Genomic DNA, 15,738 nt, shown 5'->3' on the forward strand with positions numbered 1-15,738 from the left:
TCTGCGAAGGAGCCTAACTTGAGGAGGGGAACACAAGCAGCAGCAGCAGCCGCGACCTTGGGCCCTTCCAAGTCGGGAGGTTCGGTTCTCTGCCAGTGGCCGGTGCCGCTGATTGGCTGCGCTATGCATGCATTTGTCAGCCACTGCACAAGCCGCCCTGGATAAATCCACGCAAGACCGGAATGTCGAGGTTGCCTTTCTCGAGGCAGACTGCGTACTTTTATGATCTCAACTACGACTGCAACTCAGGATGGCGGTCGGGTAGCGCGGAGCCCCTTCCAGCTAGGCTTTCTGCTAGTTGCGTTCTGAGATAGCCCCAGGAAGCCAGGCGTTTCGAAGAGCAGGAACCCTGCATGCCCGAGAAATAGCGGCCTTGCGGGAGCGAATCAGTGTAAAGTCTCGCTGGAACGAGGAAAAACTAAAACAAAAAGAAGCGCAACGAGCCAACAACGGAAAAAGCACAGGAAAAGAAATCACGCCAGGCTGACTCGTTGAGCCGCCTCGCTTTTGATCCAACAATCCCGGGAGGATGTCGGACGAAATGGCCAACACGAGGTGATTAATGGAGCGGGTTTTTCGGCTGCGGCTTGTCTATCAAGAACTCGACGGGGCAGTGTTGATATTCGAGAAATGCTAGATAAACCACCCCCGGGATACACCGTAAGCGCCAGTGATCATGCTGACCGTCTGACGGCACGGGCGATGATCTTGATAGCGATCACCTTAACGTCAATGCATTCTTTTTCCGGAGTTGGACAGGATACTCCAGGCGGGAAATGATCAACGAGGAGTCGAGCTGGGCTGAAGAAGAGAAGAATCCATTTGTACGGCGTGAAAGACAAGCGCTTCTTATCCCCAATTTGTCAAAATAACTCTCGCACCCAATAGCGTTGATTTGCTTGGTCACTGCGTCGTGGACATTCACAGCCGGGGGATATTACTGGCTCTGTTCAGTGGCGAATGTCTCCTCATGCAAGACAGAAGCAAGGATCTATTGACCTGGTCTGGACTTGGAGGCCGACTGGCCGACTAGCCTTGATAGTAGCTGATCTTGTATATTAGGCGCCCCCCGTTCAGCACGGACTCCAAAGGTTATCCTGGACGCGTTTTTCCAGCCAAAAGCTCTACTTGTGATTTGATAGCATTCATGGCGGGGCGGATGATCGTTTTTCACCTGTACAACCCGATAAAGCTTCTGGCTTGTCGAATCTATACCGAAGCCGAAGTATACCAGACGGGAGTTGTTGATTCTACGGAGTTAAACCGCAGCCCGAGTCAACGTTCATCGCCACCCTCAGAATACATAAAATAAATAAACTAAAATAAAATAAACATTCCTATTATTATTATTATTATTATTATCACAAGCAAGCAATGGTCACATTCGCCAAATCGCCACTAGTTGATGTCACTGATTCTGTACCGTCCTTTGTCACGATGAAGTCGCCCACCGGGCATTCCCCAGGCCCTCACAGTCTCAATCTAGACCTGCGGGCCAGAGTAAAGTACTTGAATATTCCATCTCTCCAAAACATGGAATTATCAGGGAATCAACGAGAATCCCCGAGCCGGCGAGTCCCAGGCCAGGCATTCTGGCAGATGACCGAGTTTGGTCATCTGCCCGAACGGAAACCCGGGTCGATCAGGACCGTGCGTCCATCAACGCTCCCCATCCACGCATCCGTTTGGCTCCCCGATCCAAGCTATGCAAGATGCGGCCAGACCAGGCGCGTCCTGGCATGCAGGCCAGGCTGCGGCCATCAGCAGAGCAACCTCGCGAAGTCGCAGTGAGTCACGGCGATCGGGACGGGGTTAGGCTGTGCAACTGCATTCTTTGTCCGACGTTGTTGAGTATATCGATGCGATCAACCCTAGAAGACTGCTCGGAACCGCACAATACTACCTCAAGATGCTCCATATATTTCATTGTTTAGTGACGTTAAGTACATACGACCACAGGGTGTGGAAAACAGGGCTTCCCGTCCGCTCAGCCGTACTTAAGCCACACGCCGGCTGGTTAGTAGTATGGTGGGTGACCACATGCGAATCCCAGCTGTTGTATGTTTTTGTTTTTGTTTTTTTTTTTTAGTATTTTAACCAGAGAGAGAGAGTTATGTTATATTTGTTTATTATGCTTGGTTTTTTAATTTTTTTTTCTTCTATGCGAGTTATCACACCGTTCTGAGCCAAACAGGGTCGCTGAGGTGGTGGAATCTGAGGTAGCCAAAAGTAACGCAGCACATAGTCTAACCATATGCAATGGCTTTATCATGGCATGGATACCCTGATAAACGTTTTCTTGCACTACGTAAACTCAGACACAGGGTCCAATGTTGGGCGGGCCCAATTCTAGCCAAGATGTCTTTTCATGATTGACTGTATTCAGGCCCTTTTATCGATGCTTTATGCAGGCGTGTTGAGCAAAAGCCTTAGAAACTATGGTAGAAAAAATATCACTAGGTTCCTATAACATTTCCTACTACGCTCGATTGCAGTAGTTGAAGGTGGCATGAGGCCAGAACAGCTCCCTGAGTTTCTGGGGGCCGGGAACCCTAATCTCCACAGAATCCTGAACTCTAGGGACCGCTGGTACCAGCAATTTACGCCTTTGAGTCACTGCGCGATGGAAAAAGCCAAGGACGATTCAACTTCTTCCTCCATGATCTGCTGTCGCATCTCCACAACATCGCCGTCTTGCTTGCCTACACCATGCACGAGGATCAAGGAAAACGGAAACACAGTACAGCCTTCGACTTTTGCGGTCTCCGAAACCGTTTTGGTAGTAAGGAACTCGACGACTATCTAGTCGACGATGACTTTCTGTCTTTTTGTGGAATCAAGAGGCGTCGGGCAAATAGTAGCGAAATATGGCACGTCGATACGAAAAACGACGCATCCACGCTCCCGGACTATCTTGAAGCTATGTTGGCAGACTATACGCTAGCCATGAAACCTACTGGGATTGACGCCGCACCCGCACCGGTTGGGATGGTTCTACAGCTACTTCTAGCTGAAACGAGGCGGAGGGTACAACTAGAAACAGATTCGACAGCGCTGCCTGGCGTTTTAACGGATTTCAAAGGACCCTATTGGGGCTATGACCAGGAGATATCTTTAGATTCTGAAGGGATTGCTGGCGCACGGGGGAATGTTCTGGATTGTGAATTAACCTACGCACTGTGGTATGGAGACCCCAGATATCTCGAGACAAACTGCGTGGTTATCCAATCAGAGCACCCGATCGCCGATACTGCTGGAATTTGTATACAAGATCTGGCACCGGTGCTTGCTGCGATGTGTTAGTGATTGACTCGGGGGAAGCTCTTTATTCATCCATGGTTTATTGCTGACTAGACTATAGCGATGATTCGACACAATCGAATATCCGAGGAAGCGAACCCGGATATCTATGGGATATTCACTGATGGGTTTGTATGGGTGTTCTTCCACCTCAATAAGAGATGCAAGGTTTGTCAATCCTTTATATACAATAGGAAATAGACTCATTACTGTTCTTGGCAGTACTCTNCACGCGTGTTGAATTGGAACGAGGGCCAGCAGAGGTCTATTGTTGCACTGGTGAGCAGAATAATTCGTGATGCGGCCACAATAGACCTATTGTTCGATAAAACGGCAAGCCAATCAAGGGAAATTCGATCAACTTGGAATAGGGAACAATTGTGTTCTTCACAGAGCGAGGACTATGTAGACGACTCGACGAGCAGTGGTAAGTATGTTAAACTCGCTCTTACTCACTATTCCTCTGCAAGCACATCAGTATTCCTGAGTTCTACTTTTACCCTCTCACCCCCTCCAGAATTTTACATTGTCACTACATTTCTCAAATTAACACGCCAGGCTCTGCTATCTCATACTGATTTCCCAAAACGGATTGGTTTGCCAGTCTTGAGAACAAAGTGAATCATATCATCGAACGCCAAAAGAACTCCAGAGTCTCTTCGGACGTCAAGGAAGCCTTTAAAATCGCACGCCGTGAGAGTCAGAAGAAAGTCCAGAAGCAGCAACAGCTGCCCACAAAGGCAGTCACAGATATTTCGTCAGTGGATCTTTGGGACATTTTCGGCTTGAGACGAGAAAAGGGCCGGACACAGACTTGGTATCTGGCCGCATCTGAGAGGCGAGGCGTGTCCAGTCATCTTCGTAAGTCAACTTCATGGCCCTGGCTCCGCTCAACCGTGGACAAATCCGCTAACCTAGTCCTACTTCAGGTCAAATGCTCGCAGACTGGGACGAGGCGTTTACGGGAGCCGATCAGAACGAGCAGGTCATTCGAGGTCGGCTCAATTCTATCGTGGTCTCCATACTCGCAGCGAAGAGGAGAGAGCAGCACGGCCCCGGCCAGCACGGGGCGACTTCAAATGAGCCCACCCCCCAATACAAATCACTCCGCTGGGCGCTCGAAAGGACTCTAAATTTCAATTGGAAAATCAAAGAGAAAATGACAAAAATCCAAGGCCGTGTGGACTTTGCATTGTGGTACGGCAGCCGCGAGGATGTGGAGACGAACATGGTAGTCGTTGAGGCCAAACGACTAGATGAAGCGGATTTGGGTGTTCCGCAGGCAATCATCTACATGGGTAACTTTCCCTATATTATGGACCATGCTCTATTCATCTTTGACACCGGTTCTAGCCATTCTCCACAAAGCCCGCAAGCAGGCAGGGCGCACCAACTGGCCGATCTACGGCATCGCGACAGACTCTTGGGACTGGCATTTCCTCCGCCTGGATCCTAATGGTGTTGTAAGGAACCTCGTTTACGGTGTATCTATTGCATGCTAATTTGAGCAGGTGTCAAAGCATTTCATGGACTGGCGCAGGGACCCAATCGAGGTCGTCTCCTGGATACACAAAATCATGGACCAGGCAGCATGCCTGACGCCAGTGTCCAGTCAGACTTTGAGCCGACAGCCAACAGTCGAGGAATCTAGCGATCTGGGCTGGTTGCCCAATTTATGATGGAAGCAAGATGCGGTGCTTCCCTATTTTTCCTTCGTCTTTCTTAGATTTTTGTTCTTCACGTGGTGGCCCGGTTCCTTTAGGGTTGGTTGTATCCATGAATTCACTTTCGTTGGTTCTTCCTGTCTTTGAAAGCTCGCTTAGGTAGCCATTTCCAATAATCAGTTCTTTTCTATCAGATGAACGATCGAATTTGTAAGCGGCGTCAATCCCGCATCAGAAGGGAGAATAATATACACGAGACAGACAAGGGGCAGTGTTTCAGGTTGAAGAACCACTACACCGTAGAACACTGCTAGTGCTATAGCCTCCAGGGCTCGCAGAAAAAAAAAAGAAAGAACGAAAATGCCTCAATCAATGCCACACATTCCTCTTAGCCGTCGAGTTCGACGAACCACCCTCCATAGCCGTACAATCGCCGTCACTCTCCCCGTCCAAAAAGTTGGCCGTGTGGTCCTCACACTTGCCAGGCCACACCGCAGGTCCCGGCGCCGTGTAGTTCAACACAGGAGGGTAATAGATGCCAATCAAAATACCGGGCTCCTCACCGGTATAAGCACCGGGGAACTTGACCGTAGGCGCCGGACTCCCCGATCCACTACCCGTAACCTCCAGCTGCGCACAGCCAATATAGAACTGCGCACCACCCTTCTCCCCGGCCCCATGAAGGCCAATGCCCTCCGCACGGAGAAGATACTGCCCAGCTTCGAGATTATCCGGCAGCGCAAACGTGAAGTTCGTAATCCCCGAGCTGCCATCGTCAAAGGCAGCCCACTTCGCACCCTCCGTCTCGGAGATACTCGACGTCGTCAGCGAGTACACCTTGAACCAGTCGCCGTCGCCCTTGTACTCCTTTGCGGCTCCGGGTGCTTTGCTCATGTAGACCTGCTGGGGCCCTGGGTGCCCGAAGTTGTCGCGGAGGACGAAGCCGACTTCGTCGCCGGGGGCGACTTGGTGTGTCTCTGTGGCGCTCATGACGTCTGCGTCAATGCCGCCGACGTTGCAGATGATGTCGTCCGAGGTCACATCGGTGACGGGGCTGTTGCTGTTCTTGGTGCTGCGGACGTATTTGTAGTCTTCTGTTTCTTCGCCGTTGACGATGAGGGAGGCGTAGTTCCAGTGGGCGAGGGCCTGGGGGAGGACGGCGAGGAGGGCCGTGACGGGAATGAATGAACGCATGATGAGAGAAAAAAGTTCAATGTATGTAAACTGGATCCAGCCCAGGTGTTAGAAACGAAAGTCTGTACAGGTGAAAAGAAGGAAAGTTTGTGGTTGAGTTCCAGTAGGAATATTCGCACGCCTTTTATACCATGTGCTGGCCGACAAGACGGCATATCCAATCCGGCAACAGTTCCAGCTTAATTTTTGATTGAGAAGTTCCTGTCCTATGCCGTCTCGTTTGTGTACTGTTGCCGCCGCGCATTGATTAAGCTGATACTCTAATCAATACAACCTGAAACAAAGCCCTAATTTCCCACCCACCCGCGACCAACCAGTTCGTCGCGACTGTCGCTGGTATAGAAGATCCCTAATCAACTTGAGCCAGGGGAACAATCTGCATATCGCGAAGTCCCTCTCTTTGACCCTGATTTTTTTTCCGACGCATATGCTTGCGGTTTATCCGCTGAAACTCGGGCCGTCTCGCGCAAACGCTGAGGACTTGGCTGCGTGGTGTATATTGTTTCTCCACAAGTAGGATGAACCGAGCATAAATCATACAAATTTGGGCTCCGTGACGATATTGTGCTAGCTGCATAATTATGGGTTTTGTTGATTGGCCTGTTCAGTGCTGCAAGTCTGAATCTAAGGATATGAGAATAGTCTTGTTATCCTCAGAGCCAGGAAGAATCAAGGCAACAAAAGTATCTCGGGCCAGTTATTCCTAGCGACCTTTCTGAGTTGTTGTGATTAATATGTAGTGGCAGGCTAAGTCAATTTGCCAGCTTTGAAAAAAGTAGGCCTTCATCGGTCCCGACCATAAAACATTCAAATGGCCATCATTTCCCAAGACTGGATCTGGGAGCATGGGCACTGCCGTCGTCTCTGCCAATGGATTATTCCAATCCAATTTGGTGTCTCCATTGCACGACACCCAACGCGGTGAGCCCTAGCCAGTGCGCCAAGTGAGTAAAGTCAGCAAAGTGTTTAAGATATTTGAGTGTCCTGTACCGGCAAGATGGACAATCACATCGCCCCCTCTCAACGTCAACAATAACCCGAGTTCTTCGGAATCACAGTCATCTGGTTCATGGCAGTTGACACTATCCAGCTTTTCCCCACTCCCATCGGAACTTCAGAATGGCCCGATAGTATGGCTTTTTAAGAACCCGACTCGCATATCTGGGGTATATACCAGCGTTACAAACCCAACTTCCTAGAATTATAAATGGGACCCTTCACCTACCGTAACACTCATGAACGTTTGCATGAAAGTGTCACGTATATATTAGCAAGCCAAATTATCCCATATTTTGATATCAGCATCGGCATCCCCAATTTATAAAGGCCCTAAAACCTGCCTGTCGGGACCGTCCATGGGGCTCTCAATAAACTCCCGTGCAACTTCCTTGGTCCTCGGCGTTGGAAGCACGTCCCTGTATACCAGAACTGGCCTCGGACTGTTGGGGGCATGCGATGTGGGAGGAAGGACATACCGCTCAGGTTCTGGGATATCGAGCGACATGATCGGTAGTGACGATAGCGACCGAGTTTGAGCAATAATATGCTCGTTTTAGACTAAGATACCTAGAGCTCAAGCGTTCTCTGGGAATGGCTGTTTATATCAATCAAGTTTCCAGCCTAAGGTATAAAAATGCCTTTATTGTAGGCAAGAGTATATAACCCCAGACACGGATGGACGGCCCAGGTTCGAATTCTAATTACCTTCTTTTCCTTGCTAGAAGTGATTGGCGCAGTTGACCCTATTGAAGTGATGATGGACATGCTCCCCGCAAGTATTTGTGAAGTGGAGGGTGGAGGGTTACAGTAGGGGAGGTCGATGTTGTATGCCCCAACCCGGAAGGACGGGAGAGAACCTAACTGGGTCTTTTGATATATACATTAGTGGCTCATGGCTGATACCGCAGTGTCTTTATTTCTCGTTATGAGTGCTTTTTACTTGAACGGGGGTTAGGTTTAGATAGCAGGTCATTAAACAGACCCGAAGACCACCTAATGATACCGGGAACCCCGTCCTCCTACTGCTGATAGAGCTGTCTCAGTAGACCCCCTTTTTTTGCATTTTCTTCTTCTTTTTATGTAGTGATTATCTGGTTTGGTTCTAGTCAGTGTGTTTCTGGCCTTATACGACGTACTCTCTATAGGGCACATTTCATAGGGCAAAAGTACCACTATCCCGACGGGTTGGTAGGCGTAGTGCCCCGGAGTGATATATAAATAAGCGGTTATGTGTAAGCGCCCAGGTGAAACGAAATTGAGCGTTTGATTTGACGTAATTGATCTGCTTTGAACTTCGTAGGACCCGACTACCTTCCGAGTCGGGTTATATCGGGGAGTCGGTTGACGATGATATACACCGTATATCCGCCTGCGATTCAGTTCGCATAACGAAGTTTCTGGAGGTTAGATTGGTTAGGTGTGGTAATAATGCGAGCGTGATATGGTCATGGCTCAATGCGAGTGTAGGTGAATGTCGCACGAGCTGAATTAGAATCCGTGTCACTGTGGTTCATGGATATAAAGTATACAGAGTATAAAGCATGAGCCGAGATATCCCGTAAAGCAATTGCATCACAGAGGAACTGCAGCCGTAGCAATTAACCGGGTAACCGGGTTATGTCATATGGGGCCCGAGTCTCGGCCAACTAAACGTCAGACTAAACAGGAAACCTGTGATGCTGGCGATATTATTGTGGCAACTATATTCGCCCCTTCGCAAGGCGTTGAACGCATGGTTCTGTCATCTGCAGGCAGCGTGGACAACGTGCTTCTCTTCTCCAGACTCCAGATGGCGGATGGGAAGAGTTCCACGAATAAACTCACATAAGTCTCGGAACCGCAAATCAAGCAAGACTGGAACGCATGAACGAGATCAGAGGCTGAAGTCATTACACCGGCATGACATAACCACAGACCCCAGCCCAGTCAGGGTTTTACTCAAGCATCGGTTCGTCCAAGAACGGTTTGGTTCGTTTCCACTTATGGAACAAAGCTAGCCACAATAGGGAAGGTCGCCCCCGCAAAATTCGCCCAATAGCGTGCCCGGAGTGCTGAAGCAGTTCCCCGTGGCCGTTGAAGCGCCCAGGGACACCAACGTGGACAAAAAACATCGAAAAATGATCGAATCGGGGTCCGATTTAGACGAATCGCATAGGCAGATCTGGAGAGGCCGGGCAGACGGCGCCCATGACCACCTCACAGGGTGTGCGCTGTCAAAACGGCGAGCTTGGAAGACGCGTACACTCGCAGGTTGGAGTCACACAATCGAACATTCGATGGGTCGGCCCCACTGCAGAGAAGGTCAGCTGCCCGTTCGATTTTGCGCTGCTGCGTCCCTGCTGCGTCCCCCGTCGCTCCTCCAGATCTCGCCCTGCCCATTGTCTCGCCCAGCGTCGCAGAAGAGGGGATAAAAATTCGAAACCCAAGGGAAAGTCGCGATCAAAAATGCGATCGCACGTAGCACCACTGTCGGGAGACAGCTCAGCGCCATGAAACGGCGAGGGCAGCGACCGGAAACCGGCTGCGTGGTGGCAGCCAGCCAAGTCTAGACCCAGAGATCTCCGCTTGCAGACTCTGCTCGATCAGCCGGATTTCTGCATTGGGAGTCCCGGCTGCCCAGGCGTTCCAGAACCACCAGAGCCACCACGGCAGCAGAACTCACGATGTTCCTCGCTCCCTGGCTCCCCCGTGGAATAAGAACTTGCCTGCCCTCTGCCCTCCCCCCGTCCATCTCCCACCACTCTTCTCACCACACCACTCCTGCACCCGCTCATGCGCCCATAATCCTCCCACAACCTCCCAGTTCTCCTACTGTCTTGAGTAGAGCGATTGGCATCCCAAATTAAGCGTCCGAACTAAATACTATAATATTCTCCCGGCACCATGGCCGTCAACGTCCTCCCTGAGTCACTCTCCTCAAAGGCGGCCTCTGCGCCCGCCGTCAACAAGCGCCTCCCTCCTCTCGCCGATAGATCCTCGCTCTCCTACAAACTCACCAACCTCTCAAAACAAAAGCTCGCCCGCGAGGCTACTGCCCCGGACCCTGATATCCGTCGCTGCCTCGGCCACTTCCGCATGCACTGCATGTCTGTAGAATTTGCCCAGCAGGAGATGGCCACCAAGATCACCTCCTTCGAGTTCGAGGACGACAGCGAGTCTGAGGACGAAGAGGCCCAGACACCGGCCAAGGAACAAAAGGAAATCGAATCATCTGCTACTACTACTACTGTCACTGTTACTCCTGCACCTACTCCCGTCGAACCTGAAGTACAAGTCGAGGTCGTTGAGTCACCGGCCAAGGACACCGAACAGGACACCCAGGTGCACTTGGAGGTTATCTCGGATGAGAAGGACAAGGACCCCGGTCTCGTCGACAAGAGCCGTCGGTGTCTTGAGAAGGCACAGATCTGGCCTTCGCCGGCGCAATGCATGCCCGTCCGCATTGCCTCATAATCTCATCATCCCCTCGCCTCACTCACCTCACCTCACCTTCACACATCCCAACCGAAAAGTACACATCAACCACCTCGCCTATATGCAACCTTACCACGGAACCACCTAATACACCTAATGAGTTCCCGTGTGACGACGTGACGACATTACGAACTTGCCTTCTCCGTTATATTTATTCACCTTTTCTGTTATTTTTGCCGGCGCGCATGGTATAGATGGACTGGAGCACGAGCAATCAAAAGCCGGTTTTGTGCCTGGAGTTTTATTTTGACCTGGATGGACTGGATTGGATTGGAATGGACTGGCGTTGACCAAAATAATACATACCCACCTACCACCTTTACCTATCTACCTACATACTTAACCTACTGATAGTTAGTATAGTACCGAACATTTGAATGTATCTAGTCTAGCAACATACTCTGCTGTGACTCATTTTGTACAATGAACATTTAATATTCAAGACCTCAAGATCTATCTTTGATTCCAAGTCAAGACAGCCAAAGACTCACAATACCCAATACTGAATAGTGAACACCCTCAGTAGAAGCGCCGTTGGGGGCCGGGGGTTGCGTCCTTAGCCTTACCGACATTCAAGTTTCAACCCCTGGCCTTACTGATTACTCACAAGGCCCAAGTCCCAGGGCCAATCCAATCATAGTCTCCATTATTCTTGTCCAAAACCCCAGCTGGCAACGACTAACAAGCCACCTAACAACGGACCCCTACCTACTCCGTACATAACTAACCCCACGGCCCACAGGAACGCCCCATAAGCCCTGCCTCGTGACAACCCCGTCCGTCCGTCCCGGCGCCTGGCCAACGGCAGTCGGCAACGGGGGAGTCGAGGATGGATTATTATCCGGAGACTGCAGATCAACCTAACTAGTACGAAGTAGTACTCCGTAAGAAAGTACGTATCCCCAGCTGGAATCGCCACATCACTTTCCGCCGAAGTCCGGAGCTTGTGGTGCAGGAAGCACTCTGTACAGACTACAGACTCCAGACTCCAGACTCCAGACTCCAGTACGTTGGCAGTGCAGCGCGATCGTCGAGTCGAGTCATGGATGCCGTTCTCGGAACTTGGGAAGTTGGTCCGTACCGTATCTGGCCCTGCCAAATTAATAACCGGGCAAGTTGGGTGGATGGATGGATCTGGTATTGATCATCAGGGCAGAGTCGGGTGGGATAGGGCAGGCAGGGGACATGGAATGATGGAAAGGGACTGAACTGGTCATTTGATCAATGATCAGGTATCGGGTATCGTGATCGTCCCTGGTTCTGTGGTTCAGGCTCAGAGTGCAGGTGGTTCATATTAATTAATTAATTAATCATATGGGATGAGGAAAAAGGAGAAGAAGCAATTATTTATCCTCGTGGGGGAGTAATGAGTAATCCCAGTTGTTAACGAGCTATGTTGTTCTATTATCCGTAGTACGTATTGGAATTGCTATTAGTATTTACCTATGACTGAAGTTGTGACTGACCTGTATCGTGTACACCGTATGTTGCTTAGTGGTGACTGGTGTAGCCCCGGATATCCTCCCCTCGCAGTACTTGCCCCAATAACTGCTTGCACTCCTCTCCGTGCCTCGGCGCAGATCGGCCTTTAATCAGCATGTCAACGACTCAATTGTCAGCATAAGTTTTGTTCTCTACTGTAGTAGTAAGGTAGTACTTGAATTCAACTGCAACAAATAAGGATAATTTTAATATATTAAACCTACCAAACACCAGCACGACTATAACCATAACCTAAGCAAAAGGCCATCTAACCTGGGTATACAAACGCCTGCTAACATACGATTTAATCAACCCATGACATGCTTTATTAAACCACGTAAACAGAAATCACAATGCAAGTTCATCATCATCATCATCCCAGCCCAGCGCCGAATATATCGATTTCTCCGGCGTGACTGGCACAACGGCCGCCGGCTTCCTAAAGTCAGGACCAGGCCCAGACGCACTCGGTCGACGGCCAGCCGCAGCCGGAGCTGGAGCCGGTTTAGACCTTGGCGGTGTCTCGAAGACCGTTGAACTCTGCGCTGAAGAAGTGATTTTGCTGGGCAAAGCAAAGAGGGGCGGGGGAGGAGGAGGAGGTAGACGTGGTTGGTGGGCGTCTAGGGACATATCAACATCTGTAGCATCCACATGTTGTGATCTAACCGGCGTTAATGGGTTTGTTTCCGCGGGCCGAGGGCCTGGTCGAGGAGGGACGCGGAAAAAATTTCCAGATCCGGGGATGGGCGACTCTGCTACGCTGGGCTCTTCGGGGTCCTTGGATAACCCTAAAGGCTGTGGTGGACGGCGGGAGGGAGTCTCTTGTACCACAACATCGGCGGTAAACCTGGGCGTGCTTGTAAAAGAGATAGGCCGGGTCGTGGACGCAGGAATAACTTGTGTTTCAGAGTTGAACGGCGACGAGGAAGACACAGTTGGAGCTTTCGAGGACTTGGACCGAGCCGTGTTCTTGGGCAAAGGAGGAAGGCCAACGACTGCATCTCTCTTCCGTACCTTGCTGGGCGTGGCCATGACCTGAACGCCCTCGCCTAGCGGATTTCGGACTGGGTTCTTGGGCTTTCGTGAGCTGGTCCGCCTGTCTGCATCCTGCGCGATATCCTTGGCTACGAGTTCGCGGTTTGGTTTCCGGAGCGCGTGAATAGCTGCGTCTAGCTCTTTCTTTTGGTCTGCTAGCATCTGCACGCGCTTTAGCTTCGTCTCGTGCTGCCGTGCTACAGCAAACAGATCGACTTCTCGATTCTCTGCTCGCTTGGCTTTCTGAATCCCGCCTCGGATGCTGGCGCTGAGTGACGGTAGCAAGGGCGTGGTCTCCCGCTTAGTCTCCATCTGTGATGGAGCAGTAATCGAACGGTTCAGCGATGGTTGCGGTCGGCCTTGCGAGGTACTTTGCTCGTCCGTCAAAACCCGGTGCAGTGGACGGCGTGACTTGTGAGATGCATTGCGCTCGGTAGCACCCGATTCTTTACGAGGCTTCTTGTTCGACTTGTGGAATGGGGATATCGTGCTCGCTGAAACTCCCAGCTTCCGGGTAATGGTTTTGCAACGATCTGGTAATCGCGAAGCGTAGAAAGGGATAATAACCTCAGTGCAGAAGTCCCGCATGGCGTCGTTTCCACCCGCCTTGCCAGATTGCTGGTTGTTTCCTGAAGCCTGGGTGTCAGATACTGCAGTATCGTCGAAGCTCACGGCGTGCCAGATGCATAGGCGATCTAGGTGGAGTTCGAGCATCACATTAAGATCTTGGGCCTTCTTGCTTTTCGGCTTTGATTTATCCGTAGCTGTCTCAGCACAAGCTTCGCCCTGCCCTGCCTTCTTTGCTTCTTCAGCAGCAGCCGTCTCAAGCGCGATCGTCTCCAAGATTAGGAGAATCTGGAGCTGTGTCTCACGCAACCGCAAGTCAGACACATGCTTCTTGATTTCCGCATCTCTAGATGTTTCAACTGACGAGCCGATCTCTGTCAGTGTGCGATTCTTCCACCATCGTCGAATGAAGTCCGGTTCCTCGGGATAAAGCCCATTCCTTCCAAGTGTTTTCTTCTTGCTCTTCCTCTTCTTCGGCGCTACCTCATCTTCCGATATGCTGAGCACGATGTCGTGTACGGTTGCCGGTAGAGTTTCGCGGAATTTCAAGTCCATCTTCTTGGCTGTTAAAATAGCCTCTCTATAGAAATTAACAAGTTCAGACATATTGCCAGCGCCCTGTTCTGGGGCTTGGAATGCGGCCCGACAGCGTGGTAAAGGACCTTTGGCAAAGTATGCAACAGATGTCTAGATATATCAGCACGGATATCCTTACCAAAGTATATTGAGTAACTTACCTTGGAGACATAGAGAGCTTGTAAATACTGCTCCCTCAGCCCATCCAAAAGCTCCTGAGGCGACTGCGTAGTCTCGCAAGCATTTTCCTCACCAACCCCGTCACCCCCTGGCCCCGCAGTTTCCGCAGGAAGTTGCGCCTCGGGGGGCACAGAGAGCATACGAACATCATAGCTCGAGCTCCTATCCATAGGATCAACCGGAGACATGCCCTTTATCTGCTCATCGCGGTCTACAGGTTCAGCATTGACCCCGAAAACAAAATCAACTTTCGGTCGTTTGGTCGGGACCTGGATGCTAAGGTCAGGCGCCGGATCATCGACCTGCGCCATTCGCCACCAGTCATCGCCGTCAGAGGAGGTTTCCACCTGCTTGAGTGGTGTGCACGGAGGTAGGGCGTTGGCTGCGTGGCTGGACGCTTTCACGACAACACGGACATCTCCTTCTTCTACACCCCGAGCTAGTTTCAAAAGGGAGTAGATACCCCTCTTCACTCGTTCAATCACATATAATCCGCCATCGGAGGCCAGTCGAACAATCAGGACGTTCAGCTCAGGCTGCGCGTCCGACTCGAGGGAAGGGACGTGGGCCATGAAGAGACTTCCGGATTGAATTTGTGATAGCGCAGATGGGACATCTAACCAGTCGAAGGGAAACTGATGCCGTGAGATTATCGCGATCGGCTCAAGGACGTACGGTTCATCATATAAGGACGCGGCGTGGGCCTTTTATTGAAAGTAGGGGACGTCAGTACATTTGAGGATACGGGTGTTGAGTTGGTTGGCAACGTACCCGAATGACGATGTCATCAGCTGCCCATTCACTAGAAACGGATAACTTGCGCTTCTTCAGCGGGGGACGAGGAGCATCGTGGAGCTGGTTGAGTTGGACGGGTTGGAGGGCATCGAGAGATCCGCGCGAAGCCATGAACGCGTTGGAATTACTCATACATCGTAATTGTTGATGGAATAAAAAGTCAGGATCGGGCGAACGATATGCGATATGGATCCCCGAACACAAAGTAAGAATTGGCGAGAAGTATAAAGGCAATTGGTATAGTGACCGAAGAGTCCACTGCTGAATTCGGATTCCTGGGCGTGACTTCGCGTCAACGCGTTGGTGGGGATGTGGGTTCCATTTGATGCCTTGATGCCTGAGTCCTCCAGCCGCCTTAGTTCCGATCATGATGGGGCCATGGGATGGGGCCCGGAAAAACCCCTCGAAAGAACAACACTCACAAGATCGAATGTAGTAGACTTACGAAGATATTCTTTCAATTACGATATTG

At 50.8% G+C, this 15,738-nt stretch overlaps 5 protein-coding genes across 5 annotated transcripts; 2 read left to right on the forward strand and 3 right to left on the reverse strand.

Annotated features, from left to right (window-relative positions):
- Positions 1–3,888: 3,888 nt before the first annotated feature.
- On the forward strand, positions 3,889–5,152 carry ASPSYDRAFT_234953 (uncharacterized protein). The gene is made up of 4 exons (XM_040844121.1): positions 3,889–4,161; positions 4,230–4,598; positions 4,669–4,763; positions 4,812–5,152. The coding sequence occupies exons 2-4, from the start codon at positions 4,235–4,237 to the stop codon at positions 4,977–4,979; spliced, it is 627 nt and encodes a 208-aa protein (XP_040707257.1). The 5' UTR covers positions 3,889–4,161; positions 4,230–4,234; the 3' UTR covers positions 4,980–5,152.
- Positions 5,153–5,333: 181 nt separating this feature from the next.
- Positions 5,334–6,158, reverse strand: ASPSYDRAFT_141154 (lytic polysaccharide monooxygenase auxiliary activity family 9 protein; the record flags this gene model as incomplete). The annotated part of the gene is made up of 1 exon (XM_040841115.1): positions 5,334–6,158. One exon carries the CDS (start codon positions 6,156–6,158, stop codon positions 5,334–5,336), a length of 825 nt encoding a protein of 274 aa, XP_040707258.1.
- Positions 6,159–7,149: 991 nt separating this feature from the next.
- On the reverse strand, positions 7,150–7,676 carry ASPSYDRAFT_38008 (uncharacterized protein). Its single transcript, XM_040845613.1, has one exon. It carries the CDS (start codon positions 7,660–7,662, stop codon positions 7,477–7,479), a length of 186 nt encoding a protein of 61 aa, XP_040707259.1. The 5' UTR covers positions 7,663–7,676; the 3' UTR covers positions 7,150–7,476.
- Positions 7,677–10,040: 2,364 nt separating this feature from the next.
- ASPSYDRAFT_53145 (uncharacterized protein) lies at positions 10,041–10,610 on the forward strand (the record flags this gene model as incomplete). The annotated part of the gene is made up of 1 exon (XM_040848631.1): positions 10,041–10,610. One exon carries the CDS (start codon positions 10,041–10,043, stop codon positions 10,608–10,610), a length of 570 nt encoding a protein of 189 aa, XP_040707260.1.
- A 1,851-nt stretch (positions 10,611–12,461) lies between these two features.
- ASPSYDRAFT_139464 (uncharacterized protein) lies at positions 12,462–15,377 on the reverse strand (the record flags this gene model as incomplete). The annotated part of the gene is made up of 3 exons (XM_040840953.1): positions 12,462–14,402; positions 14,453–15,175; positions 15,243–15,377. The coding sequence occupies 3 exons, from the start codon at positions 15,375–15,377 to the stop codon at positions 12,462–12,464; spliced, it is 2,799 nt and encodes a 932-aa protein (XP_040707261.1).
- Between the last annotated feature and the right edge of the window lie 361 nt (positions 15,378–15,738).

Source organism: Aspergillus sydowii (assembly GCF_001890705.1).
Source record: "Aspergillus sydowii CBS 593.65 unplaced genomic scaffold ASPSYscaffold_1, whole genome shotgun sequence".
Classification (NCBI taxonomy): Eukaryota; Fungi; Ascomycota; class Eurotiomycetes; order Eurotiales; family Aspergillaceae; genus Aspergillus; species Aspergillus sydowii.